Genomic DNA, 17038 nt, shown 5'->3' on the forward strand with positions numbered 1-17038 from the left:
CAGGGGTGTATGTATGTCCAACATCTGCTTGCCGTGCTTGTTAGTACGGAGACTTCAAAAGAATGGAATGTTCCCAGGAGGGGGTATCTTCGTAGTAACCTCAGTTTTTCTTTTTCAGCTGATGCTGACAGTTTCTACATATTGTCTCAAATGGAAAGTAAAATGAAGTCTGCTCTCAAGCAGAAAGAATCCTCTCTGTAGGGAGTAAAGTGGTCATAGATCCACAGCGGACTTCTCAGTTGAAAAACAGAATGTGATGGGCTTGAGTGGGAGGAAAGAATGTTCGTGTACTGTACAGCCCAAATGTATACCATAAAATCCCATTTCTTTGCAAATCTTACTGTGATAGAGTCCAGAATTATAGCTGTGGACCATTTTTGGTCTAAAGATAGCAACATCTCTTAACTTGTGGAATTTCAAGAGGTCCTGAGGACGTGTGTGACTAAAAGACTGAGTAAGAGATGAAGGTCCAGTGTACAGTGGGTACGTCTGCTCAGCGCCCTTGTCTCACTGTATATAAACTAAGTTTTTCTCAAAGCTCATTAATAGCTCCACCCATGGGGTTCCTATGGCTTAGTCTTTACATGTCTGTGTGTAGTTGTGATTTTGGTTACTCACCTTTGTGAAAGTGCTAAAAAATACATATATGCACATATATATTACCTTAAGTGAATGTATATGTGGTATGTGAATTATAGTCCAATGCTATTATAGTAAAAATTAGTATGTAATTATATTTGAAAATACAGGTTCATGGGTTCTCCCATAGCTTTATTCAAAAGAAGTAAATTGCTTCATGATCTCTCCAGGAGTGAACATTTGTATGGAAAGGGTGCTTTGCCTCTGTGTTTCTAAACTCTGCCCCATGCTAGCTGTACCAGTTCACCCATCTGTGTGTGCAGCCCCTGCCCAGAAATCCTGTGCAGTGAGTAGACAAGCTGGTCCTCCAAACACATGGATCCCTCCCAGCACTTGACACAAGTGCTTACCAAACATATGGATGCTAGGTGGTCTTGTCTTTGTCATTGTGCCTTCTAATTAAAAAATTTTAACACACTCCATTTGTGTATAGGCTCTGAAAGAAAGCTCTTCTGTTTTTTAAGAAGAAAATGTTTGCCTTAGGAAAATTAGATAAAGAAAACTGTTACCAAGAAAAATTATTATTGAATTAGGCATGGAGAAACAAATGTAAAAGGTCTTGGGGGAACCATCATAGATAACATTACAGTCAGCATTACCAGGATATTTACAAATATCCCAAGTCCTAAACCAGAGCAAAGACAATGAGCCTCTGTGTGGTTTAGATGAAGAGGGTGCCAGCTGAGCACTTATGCTTAAGTTACAATACCACAGTCAAAGAGTGCGTGTAGCATGCTTTTTTAAAAAAGAAAATTTTCATTTAACTATCCAAGTAGGAGTTCCTGAGGCACTGAGTCATGGAACCCTACTGTAGATGCAGAGACACAAATCAAAGGAGGAAAATACAGGAAAATGTAAAGTAGCCTGGTTCTGACAATGAGTGTGTGTGTGTGTGTGTGTGTGTGTGAGAGAGAGAGAGAGAGAGAGAGAGAGAGAGAGAGAGAGAGAGAGAGAGAGAGAGAGAGAGGGAGATGAGGAGAGAGGGGAAGGAGGGAGAGGGAGGAAGGAGGGGGAGGGAAGAGGGAGGGAGAAGGAGGAGGGGGAGAGGGAGGGAGGGAATTACATGTATCTACATTGTTGTTTGTGTCCCTAGTTTCTTGCTGTTTTCATTGTTAGTGGCCCTGTCTTTACATTGTTAGTGGCCCTGTCTTTACATTGTTAGTGGCTCTGTCTTTCCATTGTTAGTGGTCCTGTCTTTACATTGTTAGTGGCCCTGTCTTTACATTGTTAGTGGCCCTGTCTTTACATTCTTAGTGGCCCTGTCTTTACATTGTTAGTGGTCCTGTCTTTACATTGTTGAACATGAACAGAGTAATAACATGTGCCCACATACTAACCTAACAAGTATTGATTTATATCTACAAAGGGACCATATATAATACTGAGTTATGGAAATAAGAGTACAGCTGTTTCTTCTATAGGCATGTAGTTTTTTTGTAGTTTCTCTGCTTACAGAGAAAGAATATGTTAAGTATTCTTAGTAATACTGTGAATATTGCCTCATTATAAAGCACAAACCTTTTGTGCCTTTATATAATATGTAATGTCGTCTTATTTCAAAGCACAAACCTCGTCTATGTTGTTCTTACTAGGAACAGACTTTGAGTCCACATCTCTCAAAAAAGAAAAGAAAAGAAAGCTCTTCTGTGCAGATTTATACTTTACAGTTGTCCCCCTGGGTTCCCTTCTTTCGTGGTTATAGAAACACCACAGGCAGAGCTCAGAGAGCAGCAAATCAGCCATCCAGGCGCTTCAGAGCCAGGGCCGCAGCAAGGGGACTGGCACCCTGGCGTCAGTGGGAGTGTCGATGTGGGAGGGAGGAGTCTGCAGGCCCAGGCCCTAGACACAGGTACTGACTGCTGAGGGAAGGAAAACTAGCCTCTCCCAGATCAGAGCCCTCTTAGTGGTTGTCCAGTACAGAGTGCTGACAACAACAACAATGGACTCAGCTGTGTATGTTTACACACACACACACACACACACACACACACACACCAATAATAATAATGATGATCAGAGGAAAAGGCTTTCAATTTGAGAGTGGGAGGAAGATATGGGAAAGACTGGAGGAGGGTAAGCGATAAGGGAAGGCTATGTAATTTTGTTTCAAATAAAAACATTTTTTTCTTAAACTCCAGTTCTTACAGCTCTGATGCTGAGAATGTAAGTGGCCAGAAGCCCGAGGAGGTCGTCTCTGAACCTGGAGATGGAGTGGGATCAGATGCATGCTCTCTAAGATCCACTTCTGGACCTCTGGTCTCAGCAGCTGTTCCCCTTCTTGAATGTGGCCTTTTTAATAGATTGTGAATAAAGCATGAAATGCAGAACATATGTCTTTTGTAGAAACAGATTCACACACAGTGCATTCTACAATACAAAGTCCATGGTTTGGGAGCCTACCTATCATTCATGGCTTTGCTGGGAATTAGATAAATACATTTTAAAGAAATTTAATGACAAATGGAAATGAAAATAAGAAAGAAAACTTTTACTCCTGCACGGGACCAGACTAGACCTTGTGCATATAGGAGACATTTGTATAGCTGGGTCTGTTTGAGGGGCCCCTGGCAGTGTGATCAGGATCTATCCCTCGTGTATGAGCTGGCTTTCTGGATCTCATTACCTATGGTCAGACACCTTGCTCACCCCTGATGAAGTGGGGAGGAGCTTGGTCCTGCCTCAACTGAATGTACCAGGCTTAGCTGTCCCGTCCCCCCCCCCCTAGGAGAACTTACCCTGTTGGAGGAGGGGATGAGGGGGAGGGGGAAGGGGAAGGCAGGGAGGAGGAGGAGCAGGAGGAGGGAAAGAAAGAAAAGAGAAAGAAAGGAAAGAGAAAGGAAGAAAGAAGGAAGGAAGGAAGGAAGGAAGGAAGGAAGGAAGGAAGGAAGGAAGGAAGGAAGGAAGGAAGGAAGGAACCCCAGAGGAGGCTATGAACTGTGGGAGGAGTCAAAGCTTGGGGTGGGAGGGGTCAAAGCTTGGGTGGGAGGGGTCACAGCTTGGGGTGGAGGCAAGCAGGCAGCATTGCAGGTTGTTTTCTTTCCTCTGAGTGCAGAGGTTTGCAGTAGATTTCGCTTGGGGAGCATCAGAAGCTACGAAATACAGTCATTCGATCGGCAGCTAAGTCACATGAACTGTCTGTATTAATGAAATCATTCTCAAACTTTTGTTCTCATGGCCCCTTTACACAAATGAAAAGAGGTTGTGTTTCATGTGTAATAGCTGAAATGTGCCATATTGGTATTGACCCTGATAAAATTTAAGTTATTTAACTCGATAATAATAATAATAATAATAATAATAATAGCCAGGCAGTGGTGATGCACACCTTTAATCCCAACACTCAGGAGGCAAAGACAGGTGAATCTCTCTAAGTTCAAGACCAGCCTGCCTACAAAGTAAGTTCCAGTACAGCTAGGGCTACACAAAGAAACCCCGTCTCAAAAAACTAAATACATAAATACATAAATGAATAATAGTAAGCCAGGCCTGGTAAAGCAAACCTGTAATGCCAGCTACTCAGGAGGGTGAGATATGAGGATGACACATTTGAGGCGAGCCTGGGCTGCAGAAGGAGATCCAATGCAAGCTCAAACAACTTGGTGAGGTCATCTCTCAAAAATTTCAAAAAGAGAGTCTTTAGTAAGTCTGTTGGAATACTTGCTTCATATATGTGAGGCTGTGTTCAATCTTCAATACTGAAAATAGCTATATATAATAAGTCCATTATATATTAGTATAAGTTAACATTTTTATGAAAAATGCTTTAACAATACAGCTTGTGGTTCTTTTCTTGTGGGTCTCTAATGTGTGGTCATCAGAACAGAACAGGGTTTTGATTGGTGGCAGTGTGTTACAGCCTGTTCAAAGTATAGGAAGAAAATGTGTCCTTCTGTAGATACATGTTTGGAGCCTCACAGACCTCAGAAAAGGGTCTCCTCGGGAGCTCCCTGTGGTCTTCAGGCCACACTGTGAGCCACTGTGCTTTAGAGCAGTAAAACATCAACAGTGGGCTTGGTTTGTTCACCAAGTATTTATTTAAAGGGTTACCCTGGGCCGGCAAATGAGAAATTAATGGATCTAGTAGGGATAAAGAGTTCAGAAGTTTAGGCTGAGTTTGGGATTTCTTTAGCAAGCTTAATGTTATGTATTTGGGTGGGCAGGGAAAAGCTACAGACACTATGGAAAGGTGGTGATTTGAAGTGCAAGCTCATCCTCATTAAAGTGAATTGGGGAGGTTAAGTAGTAAAAAATTGAAAACTAGAGAGTCAGCTGGTATCTCAAAGAGAAAACGGAATATTTTTAGCACGAGAAGGCATTGATGTCATGTTGGGGGGTGAGAGGAGGCTGCTGAGACTGGAGGCTTGGGGATGAGAACTCCTGTCAGAAAGAAGGGAGGGACTCTGGTGGCCACAGGGTCCTGCTGGGATTCCGTCAGGAATGCTCAAAGGACTCCTCGCCTGTTCTCGGCCACTTGAGCATGTCTTCTGGAGTACAGAGGCCCTGTAGTAGAGGTTCAGTCTCTCCGTGTGTATTGACATCCCCTAGGCCATCCTCCTGGGAGTCTTCATGGGAGAGATGCTAAGTCAAGCATTGGCATGTGGAGGGTTTGGGGGCGTCCTTACATTACACAGCTTTGTTTCTGATCACTATTCCTTTGCTTTTTCCTTTTTTTCCAGGCCATCCAGACCTTTCAAGTTCCCGAGAAGGTAGAGTAATTTAAGTCATCTTGTTTGCTAATAAACTTCTCTGCAGTTTCCAAACAGTTTCCTCTGCTTCTTCTACACTTTGTTCTTTCCACCTTTTTCATTCATATTTTTATGAAGGAAAAATACATTTCTTATACATTGACTGCTTTCAGAACCCCATATCTATAAAAGTACCTTTCAAACTTCAGTAGTTTTTCTCAGCCTTTTAATCCTCTTGGAGTCTGCACTTCTGTTTGTCTAGCTACTTTGCATTCTTTCCTATTTAAGTTGGCTTCTCTGTCCTTTTTGTTGGCAGGAGGGGGCAGGGTCACATGCACCTCCATTATCTTATTTGTTGAATAACAGTATCCACCATCCTGCCAACTAGTGTGACTTGAATTAATGCTAGTTTATTTCAAATGCATTAGATGTTTTTCTTCGTGAAAAACTGTAACTGTATTAAGATGAAGGTGTTTGTTTATGTGGAATTTTTTTTTAATTTTGTGTGTGTGTGTGTGTGTGTGTGTGTGTGTGTGTGTGTCTGGGGGTATGTGCACATGAGTGTGGATGCCTCTGAAGGCCAGTGGTGTCAGATCTGAAGCTAGAGCTACAGGCAGTTGTGAGACGCTTGATGCCACAGTGGTGGCAGAGCCATATTCAGTATTAACTGCCAAATCCTAGAAAACTTTAAATAGATAGAATTCTTGAAAATAAAGCCGAGACGCTGTCCTATGCTCTTACACAATGTGATTCTAGGTACAGTGTCACCACACTTGAACTTGAATTGACCTGTGAGATTCAGCTGCCACAGAAGCTCAAGAGAGAAGAATCCAACCCTCCCTGAGGGGAACACTCACTGTCTAGAGCAGCAGTTCCCAACCTGGGGGTCATGAGCCCTTTGGGTCGAACAGCCCTTTTATAGGGGTCACATATAATCCTGCATATCCGATATTTACATTATAATTCATAACAGTAGCAAAATTATAGCTATGAAACAGAGATGAAATAATTGTATGGTTGGGGGTGTCACCAAAACACGAGGAACTATAGTGAGGGTCGCAGCACCGGGAAGGTTGAGAACCGCTGTCTGGAGCAAAACTCAGCCTCCCAAGGGGAGCACCCACTGTCTAAAATAAAGTTCTCATTAGCAAACTCTCCTGGTTGAAATAACACTTAAGATTTTGGTAAAAAGATAATGCATGAATTACATTTTAACCTTCTGGGGTGTTTGTGATACTAGCAGTTGGGCCCAGGGCTCAGCACTTACTAAACAAGGGCTCCAGAACTAAGCAGCATCTGCAGTTTTACTATTTGGGGGCGGGGGGTTCCCATCTGTGTGCATGGTATGGAGGCTGGAGTTCAATATCAGCTGGCTTCCTCTGTCACCCTCCACCTTGATTTTAGAGACAGGACCTCTCACTGACCCTTGACCTTGCTCTTTCATCCAGGAAGCAGTTCCCAGGATCTGCCTGTCTCAGTCCCCAGTGCCTGGCTTTGCCCAGTGCTGAGGATCCAAACTCGGGTCCTTATGCTCACAGAGAAAGCACTTTATCCACTGAGCCAGCTCCCCAGCCTGAGTTTTAACCATTTTGAAGAGTGCCGTTTTGTGACATAAGTATATTCGTATACATATTCATATTTTCATCTTATAAAACTGAAACGCTGCACAATAACTTTATCTTCATTTCCTTATAGTCTTGGCAATCACAATGCGATTTTTGTCTCTGTAAGTTTGACTGCTCTAAGTATCTCATTGAGGAGAATCATCCAGCTCTTGTCCAGTGTAACTGACTCGTTCTGTTTAGTGTGAGGCCCTCTAGGTCATCATATTCTAGCATGTGTCATAAGTTCCTTCCTTTTCAGTCCCTGGTCATATTCTGTTGTGCTGTATGTAATGGCCATACTTTGTCTAATTCTTCCACTTTTGCCTCTTCCTGGAAGAGAGACAGAGACATGGGAAAAGATATACAAATAAACATGCCATATTAAGAAAAATATTCTCATTTTTCTCAGCAGACTAAAATTTTAACATTTTGAAAAGACTTGGGTTTTCCTCTGTTACCAAATTGATTTTTTTTAAGACTCTTAATTTCCTCCTTTTAGCATAACTACCTATAAATACACCTTACTCAGAAAAGCCTTTCCTGGTTTTCCAGTCCCCACGTCTCCTGGAAATAACCTCTTCGTTTTCATTGGCCAGGCATCAGTCCTATTCTGAAGGTGCCCGTTTGCCTGCTTTTGTAGATACATGTACCTGTCTGATGTTCTGCACTTAGCTGTAAATTCCTCGAGCACAGATTGTCTGCCAATTTTTGCATTTACAGATGCCTTGCATCTTACTATTTGATGTACTATTAGATGAATTTGTAACCTCACACGAAGGAAAGAGTTGTTTGTCCTGTTTTTGTGTGTGAATTTTCTCGAATCTGAGTTGTTCTTCCCATTAGGTTAACAATTGATGCCACTAAAACATTGTGAAGTACCTGCCCTTAAGGGACAGAGGAAGTTGGAAGAATTATTAGGAGAAAAATAAGCAAGGGGAGGAAGTATTCTTTAGGAAAGCAGAGAGGACACAAGATCTTAAAATTTCCTCACATCAGTCAGGTGGAAACCAAGACCATTAAGTTGATTTGGGCAGTGCCAGAATCAGGAGAGTGAAGACTACTAGGGTTAAGGCATGGAGGGTGGCCAGGAAAGGGGCATCCAGTCAATTTACACCCTTTCAGGGAAATCTGTGGAGAGAGCAGTTTTCTGGAGAGGCCACAAAGGGTAAGCCAAGAGAAAAGCAAATAATTCACTATGAGGTTCCTGTGATGTCAGTGACCTGAGCATAAGGTAGTTCTGTAAGGCACTCACTTAACCGCTATTTCTGGTCTATTTCCAGAGTAGGCCTGGCAATAAGGTTGAGCCTCTATAAGTATGTTCAAGGGACTTCCCATGGATGCCAGTCCAGCACACAGTGCCATCCTCACCAGGGAGCCAGTGTGCCCCCTCACTCAAAGTCATGGAGCATAGAAACATTTAAGACACGCTGTTACTAAGAGGACTTGAGACAGCCAACCGAAAGATGTTATGAACTTTATACAGTGGTGACCAAGACAGAGCTGCAGGCCCTCCCCTCAGGGAGAACTCCCCCAGCCTTTCCAGGTCACTCCCTGCCTAATCCAGATGTTACGGAGGACTGCATTCACAGTTGTGCTGTGTTCCTATGTGAACATCTCCCAGCTAGAGCAGGTGGGTGCAGGATAAGTGTTACCTGATGTGCAGGGCAGCTTGCGTAAAAGGATCAGTCCTTTTTAAAGTTGTTCTAATGCACATGTGGTGCACTTTTCAAAGAAAATAACGTGCACATACTTTACTGTTGGCCAGAAGTGAAATGTTATAGGTGTGTCTGTGTGTATTTTATAGGTCATTTTAAATTGCCTTTACTCCTCCCAGTTTTATAGTTTTTTTTTTTTTTTATCGTGATAGTATAACCAGTGTCTGGATTTCATATCACACATGAAACATTTGTATTTTATTTGTAGTGCCCATAGCTGGGCCTCGGCAGCACAAGGGACAGAAGTCCTGTCAGCAGTTTGTGCTGTTCAGGAGAAGCACTTGTCTAAATGGCTGTGCATGTCCCCACAGCACTGAGCATGCTCACAATGACAATACTGATCAGTTGTCTCTAGGAGAGGCCAGCGTGAAATATCTGCTGTGTGCGGAAGGTGTTGTGATACAGTGAGGTCAAGTGTGTGTAGAAGAATGCACTAAAGAACTAACTACAAAGTCTCCACATGTCACTGGTGCACGTATGCGGCATGCGGCAGGGCTGTGAAATCAAAACCAAATGTTTTCAAAGGGAAGGAAAGCAGTTATTCACAGAGATTTTTAGAGTCTCTGTGTATGTGTGCTTATTTCTCGAGAACACCAAGCAAAACGTCATTCTGGATAAATTAAGCTACAGATGAAAACTAAGCAATGCAAGGCCACCATCCTCTATTGATAGCATGTTTGTAAGAAGGAACAACTCCGGGTTCCTTTGAAAGAGTGGGCCCCTTTAGAATGTAATGAATAAGCGCTTAGGTCTGGAGCCATCCTCATTTCACGGGCTGGTATTTTAGGGTCTAGTGTAAAGTGCTCTTTCGAAAGTATGGAGTGCTGAACAGAATGTCTCAGAAGTGCTGCTCACACCAAGGGTAATAGTGCTTCAAACCCAGTGATTTCCTCACTGGGTTTGGTGGGGTAGGCGAGAAAGGGGGGAGGGTGTTTGCAGTGGACATGTGGCCCCTCGGGGACATGTGAACAGCCACAGGCAGCACATTGGGATTCCTGTGTTCCCATTACATCCTTAGCTATCCTTAAAGGCAATTCTCTCTTGTCTAAGAAAATGTTCCTTCCTTCGGGGAAGTCTGAAGGCCAGAGTTTGCAATCTGGCAAATAATGTTCATCTCAGTGTCCTGTGGTCTGTGTGACTTTGCAGACAGAAATGAACTATTCATGGAGCTAGAACTTTTTTTCTCTGTGAGACAGGGTCTCTCTATGTTGCTCTGGCTGGCCTGGGACTCACCTATGTAGACTAAGCTGCTCTGGAGCTCACAGAGATCCACCTGCCTCTGCCTCTCAAGTGCTGAGGTCAAGGTTTGGAAAACGTAATTGGAGAGACAGCCGTGGGCTCTGGGAACAGAGCTCTTGTCTTTGGGCATGAGTAGCCTTTATCAGCTGAACCACGTCTCCAGCCCTAGAAATTTTCAAGTGTGAATTTGAAAAGTTTGGCAAGTTTACTTCTTCCTCGTGTCTTTAGTTCCACTTGTGTTTGAAGAAACAGATGGGAACACAGTAGTTAAAAAAAGTCAGGCTCTAGACCCAGATTACCCAACGCTCTATGGTGTCACTAATTCCTTAGGTGTCTGTGCTCAACTTCTCCACGAAGGTGGCCATAAGAACGGTTTAGAAGATGGTCTGTGCAGGGCTCATGAGTGCTGACACTGCAGTGAGTACAGAACAAGCAGGGAACTGCCTGGGCAGGCTCCTTCAGGCATGACTATATTGGGGCTTAATTCTTCTATTAGAGTGGTCATTGAAGTACACATACTTTTCAAAACCAGGACTCTGAGCGTGGAGATGGGAAGGGCCAAACAGCAATATTTCCCGGCATGTAGAGCCCCCTTGATTTGTAATTGCTAGCATGTTCTCAGAGAAATTCCTATGACCCAGAAGCAGGCACCCCAGTAGCCAAGTGAGCTGCCGTTGTTGGGAACTGGGAACTGGAGAGCAGTAGTCACACACTGACTCTTACGGGGTTTTCTTCTTTAATAAAGACTGGAGCGACTGGAAGCCCCCCGACGCTCTCTGACCTGAGAGAAAGTGCAGTCTCACAAGGTTCTGGCGGGCACTTGGTTCAACCTGTCAGAGAGAGGGCGGCAAAGCACAGTCCAGGGGGTGCGGAAGTGGCTCTTACCGTCAGAGATGGCGCGGGAAGAAAGCCAGTGATGGAGTTAGTAATGCAGGAAGGTTCTGAGGTTTTGGAGCCAGCCTGTAGGGGCTGCAGAGCCAAGGGCCTGGGGAACCTGGGCCAGTGCTCCACTAGTCACTAAAAATGCATTGGGCCCTCCAACAAAGTACTATTCTAGTCACTGATGCCGCACTGAATAGAGTAAATGCTCCGCCCTCGTGAACTCAGTCTGCTGGCATTGTCATTAGTTTATTTCTAGGAAGGAAGAAGGGGCTCTGGGAAGTATGATTTGGGTGTTTTTTGGATTGTACTACATGAACCTGTTCATAGACTTTTTTCCTTTTGAAAGTGCTGATTAAAGGTATAGAGAAAAAAAATAAGGACAGAAACAGAAGTTCTGAAAGACACTGCAAGATGGAGCCTATGGTTTTTGTTTGTTTTTTGTTTTTTGTTTTTTCTTCTTTGTGCCTATAAAATGTGGCTTTTTAGTCATCTTCTTCCCAGGCATACATACCGATACAAACTGTTATTTGTCATATAACCTGCCTATACTGACCCAGTAGCCTGTGGCTACTAACTACTGCTACTTTATCAGAAAAACAAAAGGATGATGACCTTGAAGTTTTCTTTATCAGTGTGTACAAATATTTCTAATCATATTAGGGAATACCTGTGCTGGTCTAAAATTGTGGATCTAACACTGCTCTTGTGTGTAGTCTTACCTCCACACTGCTTTTCAGAGGTCCTCTGCTTGCTTTGTGCCTTGTAGTTACGCAGCCCTGCTAGCTGACTGGCCCGTGGTGGTCCTGGGCATGTGCACTCTGCTCATCGTGGTCTGTGCCCTGGTGGGAGTCTTAGTCCCGGAGCTTCCCGACTTCTCTGACCCGCTGCTGGTAAGGAGAACTTGACCTGTCCTAAGCCTCAAACCATCTCCCTGGATTAAATACTTAAATGTATGGTACGTTCTGTTAGCAGCCCTTTCCTTTGTTTCTGAGATAGAGTCGTATACTGTAGCTCCTTGAACTTGTCATCCTCCTGCCTCAACCTTGTGAGTGCTGGGATTATAGGTCTGAGCCACTATACCCAGTTCCCCATTTCTTTAAAAACCTACTGCAGCCACCAATAACCATAAAGCTCTCTTTCTGCAAGTAAAGATGTGTTATCAGCTTGGTGTGGCAATGCATGCCTTTGATCCCAACACTCTTTAGTACCAGAGGCAGAGGCAGGGGGATCTCTGTGAGTTGGAGGCCAGCCTGGTCTATACAGGGTGTTCCAGAACAGCTATGTTGTTACACAGAGAAACCCTGTCTCAAAAACAAAAACAAAAAACAAAACAAAACAAAAACCCAAATAGATGTGTTATCTATGCTCTTAGGTAAGGTCAAGGAACTTGCTCACCCTCAACTCCAGCTTAAGATGTCCCCACTTCTCTGTCCCCATGTTTAATCAAGGAGCAACATATTGAAGAATATACATACTCTGAAAGTATTTTCCTAAAGATTTTGATACTGTGTATCTCTCCCCACCTCCCAGATATAATAGAATCTGTTAAGTAAATGTTCCTCTGGGGTGAAATAAAGAGAAAACTGTGATCAAGGATAATGATATACTCTTGGTAAAACACTATAACAATATATAACATAATTTAATTTGACCATAATTTTTACAATTAGAATTAAGCACTTACTAAATGCTTGGGCACAGGTAAGTTTCTTTTCCCACTTCCTGAGACATGTAACTAGAGAACCAGATGACTTCGTCATAGCGAAGAGATGATCGTTATTTGAGAGGTAGCGTGTTAACATGGGTCACCTCTGTAGTAGTGAGGAATGCCTACGTTTCCTGTTGGAAACTCTGCATCACTTTGATGTTGCTTTCTCAAGTCATTAACATAATTGTAATTAGTGGGAAATGGAATACACTAATGGGAACGTGTAATATTTTGTCGTAGGGTTTTGAACCACGAGGGACTGCAATAGGCCAAAGGCTGGTCACGTGGAATAACATGATGAAAAATACAGGATACAAAGCAACATTGGCAAATTATCCTTATAAGTATGCAGAAGAGCAAGCTAAAAGGTAATCATTTACTTTATATGATTTTTACATAAAATATCACTTAATGAATCCTTCTTACTGCCTGAGCAAAAAGGCTAAATTAAAACTACCAGGCTCAATTCCTTTGCCATTAAGTTTAATTTGTCATTAAAATGTCTTGGCTGTACTATGATGAAAGGTGAGGTTTTTCTTCTTTACACATAGAAAATTAATGTTGCTCACATGAATATTTCCAGCTTAGTATCAGATTCGAAATAGGTTGGAACCTTAGGGTTGTGCTGTTAGAATCTGCCTATCTCCTTGAAATAGCTAGATCTTTATCAAAGATGAGGTTGTTTTTCACTTCCAGCCACCGGGATGACAGATGGTCAGATGATCATCATGAGAGAGAGAAAAGAGAAGTCGACTGGAACTTCCAGAAAGACAGCTTTTTCTGCGATGTTCCAAGTGAGTGCGCATCTGGATGGGCCAAGTCCTCGGCAGCTTCCTGGGGGGCAAGACGAGTGAGAGCCAAGTCTAAAACTGCTGCCCACTCAACAGCTCCCCTGGTTCTGTAGTCAGAGATGTCAGCTAAGTAACAGACTCTCTGTCTAGGGGGTGGGGGGTCAGGCACTAGTTGGAATTCCTGTGGGATTAAAAATTAAGGAAAGGGTTCCGTTCAAATTGAAGGAAGTGATTGATAAAATTTTCTACCTTGTCTGAACTTTCAAGTCATGTCAAATCCTTTTTCCTATTTATTTCTGGATCAAATAACAAGTACATTTTTAATTGAATCCTAAAATAATCTGTTAGTAAAAAAAAAGTTCTATACCTTTAAGTGAAAGCAAACATTAAGAACTATCCACTTGCCGGGTGTGGTGGTGCATGCCTATAGACCCAGCCATTCTGCGGTGGAGACAGGAGGATCACTTGAGTCCAGGAACTCTTGGCTGTAGTATGGAGGTACTGGCTGTCATACCTGTGCTGTTTGGGTGTCAACACTAATTTTTCTGTCACTATGGTGACCTCCCAGAAATGAGGGCTCATGAGGGGTGAACTGGCCCAGATCAGAAAGAACCATGCTCCATCACTTTAACAGTGGAAATGGAGAGGTGAGCAGAGTGTGGTGCAGAGGCCTAGAGCTTTAAGTGGGTCTGCCTGGCTGGAAAGGCCGTGGGCGTGGTGCTGATGCTGGGTCTGCCTGGCTGGAAAGGCCATGTGGGCGTAGTGCTGATGCTAGAGCCCTGGAGCACCTGTTCTCTCTGAAGATGCTGCTGCAGAGTGGCCTTCACAGAATGGAGCCCCAGGCATTGCAAGAATCCAGATTTCAGTGTGGAACCACAGCTCTCTAAATGTTGGCATTCGGTTACATGTAAAGTCAGTCGGCTTGTTAGGTGGCAGCTGCCAGGGGATGATGGACAGGAGGTGGTAAGGAACTGCAGGTGACATGTTAGATGTTCAGTGGCCAGAGTGATTAAGAATGCAGATTGAGGGGAATAGCTGCTATCTGAGCCGACATTAATAGTAACATTGTTTCCATTTCAACTTGTTGAAAACCCCCTTCATTATATATTTCCCTGCCTCATTAGATACCAGAGGACTCACTTAGATCTTGATATCTCAGGTAGATAGGGGAGAGGAGGAGATGCAGGTTTTATACTAATTCTAGGGAGCAATGCAAGTTCAAGTTCAAACGTTTTCTGCCTCTTAAAACAGATTAGAAAAACTGAATTCTGATTATTTCTGTTTGGGGCTGGTTTTTGTTTTGTTTTGTTTCCCTCTCAAAGTATTATTATAATTGCTCAATCAACACTTGTTAATGTCTTACCAAGAACAATAGCAAATTCAGGAAGTAAGTCTAGCTTTTGTGTCCAGTAGTCCACATTGATAGTTGTCTTCTGAGCAGTAAGTTCTGGCTTGAGGAAAACCCTCATGAGCTCGGTGGGAATGAAATACTTGTTTTCATGGGGCTGATTTCATGCTCAAACTCAGTCTGCATAAGACAATAGCTGTTTGGTGAACACAGGTGTTTGCTGAGGACCATGGAATGATCATGAATAAACCATTTGTAAAGATGGTTTGCCAGTTGATTTTGTGAAAGCAGTTAGGCATTTGGGTAATGTAAAATTTAATGTACTTTGTTTTCTTTGATACATACTAAGCCTTTTTAATAACCCAGCCAGAAGCAGTCTCCTGGAGCACTTGCTTTCCCTTTCATTCTCATGATTATTTGACATAGATCTTGTCACTGTTTACAAATGAGAAAGTAGTTCCAAGGAAGTCAGCAGTTGCTTGCCTAAGGTCACACAGGTGATTAGCAGGGCCTGGTTACAGCCAGATCTGATTTCAAGACCATGTCCCTCCCTGTACATGGCACACCTTGTTCAAACAGTTTGTGTTAGTCTAACTTGAGGTTCTTTGTCTGGACTCTGGGTTGGGAGAGTAGTCCTGAGCACAGCCAGGCTCTGCAGTGCCCCTGTGGTCCTGGTGGCACAGGCCTGAGCACAGCCAGGCTCTGCAGTGCCCCTGTGGTCCTGGTGGCACAGGCCTGAGCACAGCCAGGCTCTGCAGTGCCCCTGTGGTCCTGATGGCACAGGCCTTGGGCACAGCCTGGATATGCAGTGCTCCTGTGGTCCTGGCTGGCACCATGCTTCAGCACTCAGGTGGCCCCTTGTGTGAGTACAGCAGTTCAGTCACCCACCAGCTCTCCTCTGTAATCAGCTGCCAGAAAAGCTACCCTTATGACCCTTTTGGATATTCTGCCATAGCATCCTAACATTTCTTACGCCATTAAGGAAACGAAGAGAGACCTTCAGTTAATTTTCTGCTGAAAGTTACAGCATTTTCTTCCTAATTATAATTAATCAGAAATCAGTTTGTTATATAGTTACTACAAGGTTCCCGTGTAGCGAGTGGGTACAGGCTTTGAGCTGAAGTGGCACTAACGTACCCCCATACCCAGCACACACAGAGACATGCATCTTTTCTCCTGGAGTTTATCAAAGGGAAGAATTCCCTACTGATGATGAGTCGTCTGTGCAGTTTCTCACTTGAGCTGTTTCTGCATTCTGACTCTTATGGAATAAATAACCTGTGACATTTTCTTCCCCTCTTCACCCTACTAGGTGACGGCTATTCCAGAGTAGTGTTTGCTCCAGCAGGAGGGGAGACGCTGTGGAATTTACCTGCAATTAAGTCAATGTGTGATGTGGATAATTCCAGGGTATGTAAATACAGCTGAAATCTCTTCAGCATAATAAAGTTATGTTGTTATGGAAACTTCTGCTGCTGCCCTGGTGTCTCACCGATGAAGTGCCTGCAAGGCTTACCACCCAAAGCAAGCTCCAGCAGGCAGGCTTTGCTCTCCAGATCTCAGCATCAAAGTGTCCTTGGGTTTCCCTATCTTTAAAACACACTGCCGTCTTTAATAAAGAACTCTCTTCCTTTGCCATTCAAATGCTCTCACCATGATGGTCTTCTGTTATTTCACAACAGTTCTTTTTAGGATAACAGTTCAGACTGCCTCTTTTCTTACTGTATTCTCTGTTCTCTATTTAGTCCACTGTTCTGCAATTGCCCCTCCACGAGTCAGTTCTCGGCATTGTCATTATGCAGTTTTATGCCCGCCTTTCTGGCAAGCAGTGGTCATTCCAGCCAATGATTTCAAAAGAGAACTTAGGAAGCAGGCTAGGCGGTGTGTGGGGGGGGGAGGAGGGGGGTAATCAAAAGACATTAATACAGTTTCTGTCTCAATGGTCCCCATGCTCCAATCCAGACTGCCCTAGGATCTAAACACCTTGCTGCTTTGGAAGACACTAGGATTTAGGATAAACATTTCCTGTCAGACTCCTCCAGAGCCACACAGATGTCACTTGCGGAGACATGGAGTCAGTCACCACAGGGTGTGGAAAGGCCACAGTTTGAGCAGGCCCAAACTGCTGTCTGCCATCACTAATGGACCTGTCCAAGGATGGTAACCAGGCGGAAGGAACTCAGTATGTTCTTAGCATACCTCTAAAATACAGAACCAGAGGTTAGTCCCAAACCCAAGCACCCGGCCTGTTAAGAGCTAGCTGGACAACCTGACTCCCATCTTGTGCTCTCAGTGGGGCATCTTAGTGAAATATGGGGTGGAAAGGGCACATAGGGTCGCCCAGACCAGCAGTATCATTGTGCTGACGAATTCCTTCAGAGAAATATCCCCTCACAGTTCACCTAGTGAGTTGGTCCCAAATGCCCT

The 17038-nt window shown here is 43.7% G+C and overlaps 1 protein-coding gene across 8 annotated transcripts in view; it reads left to right on the forward strand.

Annotated features, from left to right (window-relative positions):
• The window catches only part of Disp1 (dispatched RND transporter family member 1), a 161743-nt gene that overhangs the window by 134399 nt on the left and 10306 nt on the right, over window positions 1-17038 (forward strand). For all 8 annotated transcript variants that reach the window (XM_028894575.1, XM_028894576.2, XM_037211162.1 and 5 more), the window contains 5 exons: window positions 5316-5345; window positions 11531-11654; window positions 12713-12840; window positions 13169-13266; window positions 15924-16021. In XM_028894575.1, the coding sequence (XP_028750408.1) occupies window positions 5316-5345; window positions 11531-11654; window positions 12713-12840; window positions 13169-13266; window positions 15924-16021 (478 nt within the window). The remainder of the gene's footprint in view (window positions 1-5315; window positions 5346-11530; window positions 11655-12712; window positions 12841-13168; window positions 13267-15923; window positions 16022-17038) is intronic.

The sequence above is a fragment of the Peromyscus leucopus genome, chromosome 15 (assembly GCF_004664715.2).
Source record: "Peromyscus leucopus breed LL Stock chromosome 15, UCI_PerLeu_2.1, whole genome shotgun sequence".
Lineage (NCBI taxonomy): Eukaryota > Metazoa > Chordata > Mammalia > Rodentia > Cricetidae > Peromyscus > Peromyscus leucopus.